The 2,062-nt window shown below is 34.1% G+C and overlaps 1 gene segment (V, D, J or C); it reads right to left on the bottom strand.

Annotated features, from left to right (window-relative positions):
- Positions 1-205: 205 nt before the first annotated feature.
- Positions 206-828, bottom strand: LOC103472533 (Ig kappa chain V region 3381-like). The segment is given in 2 exon segments: positions 206-528; positions 634-828. Coding segments are annotated over 2 exon segments (375 nt in total).
- Between the last annotated feature and the right edge of the window lie 1,234 nt (positions 829-2,062).

Genomic DNA, 2,062 nt, shown 5'->3' with positions numbered 1-2,062 from the left:
ATCAATGATTCGTCAAAACTTAATGTTTCAAATGAGCAGTAGCAAGAATTTCCCTCCTGCTGTTTGAGTTCTTCTGTTTAATACATAACTAATCTCTAATGTGGGTCCATGGTGTGTGTTCAATGAACTTTCTCAAGAAGATTCCAGAAGCAGAACAAATTTCAGTTTCTGTTCAGACTGAGGGAGGTTTTTGTACGGTGGTTTTTCACTGTGTGAACACATCCTGACTGTTGATGTAATGAAAACTCTGACAGTAATAAACTGCAGCATCTTCAGCCTGAACTCCACTGATGGTCAGAGTGAAGTCAGAGTTTGATCCACTGCCTGAAAAACGACTTGGAGTCCCTGATGCTTTAGTGCTGGTACGATAAATGAGGAGCTTAGGAGTTTGTCCATCTTTCTGTTGGTACCAGGCTAAACGGTCAGAACCATAAACATTCTGACTGGTTCTACAGTTAATGCTGACAGTTCTTCCCAGATCAACTCTCACTGCTGCAGGCTGAGTCACAGTTACCTGACCTCTGACCTCTGTGGACACAGACAAAAACATGCAGCAGCTTCATGGTTCAGTCGGCTTCATTTCAGAGGGTCAGATGTTCATAGAGGAGAGGAGTTGGATTCTCTGGACTTTACCTGTGAAGCAGCAGCAGAGGAGAGTCCAGATGAGGACGCAGATCAAAGTCATGTTTCTGATGATGAGGAGGATTTCTGTGTCTTCTGCTGTGATGAAGGACAGCTGTCAGTCATCCAGTGTTCAACTGTCAGGACTATAAACTCTCCCAGAGCGCTGGAGCATGGAGCTGCTGATGCAAATCACTTTATTTAAGATTTGAATGGAATCCTTTAGATTGGGTTCTTTATAATTACTTTATATTATACTTTTTTCTTTACAAATATGTCTCCACTGTCATAGATTCGGGTTTTTCCTCATCACACAAGTAAATTTTTACATTCCGACATGATTTTTTTAATTGGTTGATTTAATAAGAATCACATGATTTACCTAGTTGTATTGTTGCTGTGTTTGTAAGTTTTGTTTTGTCACATAAAACTAGGTTTTTATTATAAATGATATCTTGGATCTCAAATGCACAACCTGTATATGTAAAAAAAATGTACTATAAAAAAATATAATGACATTTAGAAAGGAGAAAAGAACAAATAAATTATTTGTTTAATTTATTTTGAAACTAATTTTTATTAGGTTTTGAATGTTTTATTCAATGATTGAATTYTATGCAATATACTCTCCAGTTTCACAGTTTCTGTGCTATTTTTAAATAACATTGCTGKATTGGAGAACCAAAATCTTAACTTTTAAGCTTTTAAATATGATTAGCAAAGGAAGTTTAATAAATAAATTACAAACYAAAGCTGTTGGATAAACAGCTTTAGTTTATCCAACAGCTGATAACCATTTTTGATTAAATTATTTAAATTGAAWGGCTTATTATTTTAACATTTTATTGTGAAAATACTTGCAACCATTTGTCATCTTAATACAGCCGAGATGATGAACGTTTCCCACTGATAACTGATTTATAATCCACACAGAAAATATCTTCTGTTCTCAGTTAGACCCAAATGTGCTCAGTWATGTCTGCATTAGATGAATTTATATCTATAATATGTGCTACATTTTAATAAACAATCAGTGMTTAAATTAATATTAACCTGATASCARAAACATAAATGAMAGTTTTTTTTCTAAATCTAAATGAATTTAGAATTAAATGAATTATATAATTATCAGACTGAAACCTGGWTGTCAAAGGTCAAAGTTCAATCCTGATGTTTCCTCWGTGTATACATTGATGCTCCCCGACTCTCAGCAGAAATAKAATCTAAAGGAAACAGTCTTGTGTGGCAAAGTTTCTGGTAAAGAKTTTCAAAATGTCTRCAATAAWGTTATGATATATTGATAAGGATTATGTCTCCACCAGGTKATTTGTTATTTCTTTGCTCACGTCTCTCCCTGAATAAGTGTTAAAATATGAATGTTTTTGTGGTGGAACATTCACTTTTTATAACAAGAACATTTATGAGGAATAAACCAAAATTA

This window comes from Poecilia reticulata, linkage group LG11 (genome assembly GCF_000633615.1).
Source record: "Poecilia reticulata strain Guanapo linkage group LG11, Guppy_female_1.0+MT, whole genome shotgun sequence".
NCBI lineage: Eukaryota > Metazoa > Chordata > Actinopteri > Cyprinodontiformes > Poeciliidae > Poecilia > Poecilia reticulata.
Note: the sequence above shows the minus strand (reverse complement) of the source record. Positions and strands in the feature narration are given on the sequence as shown.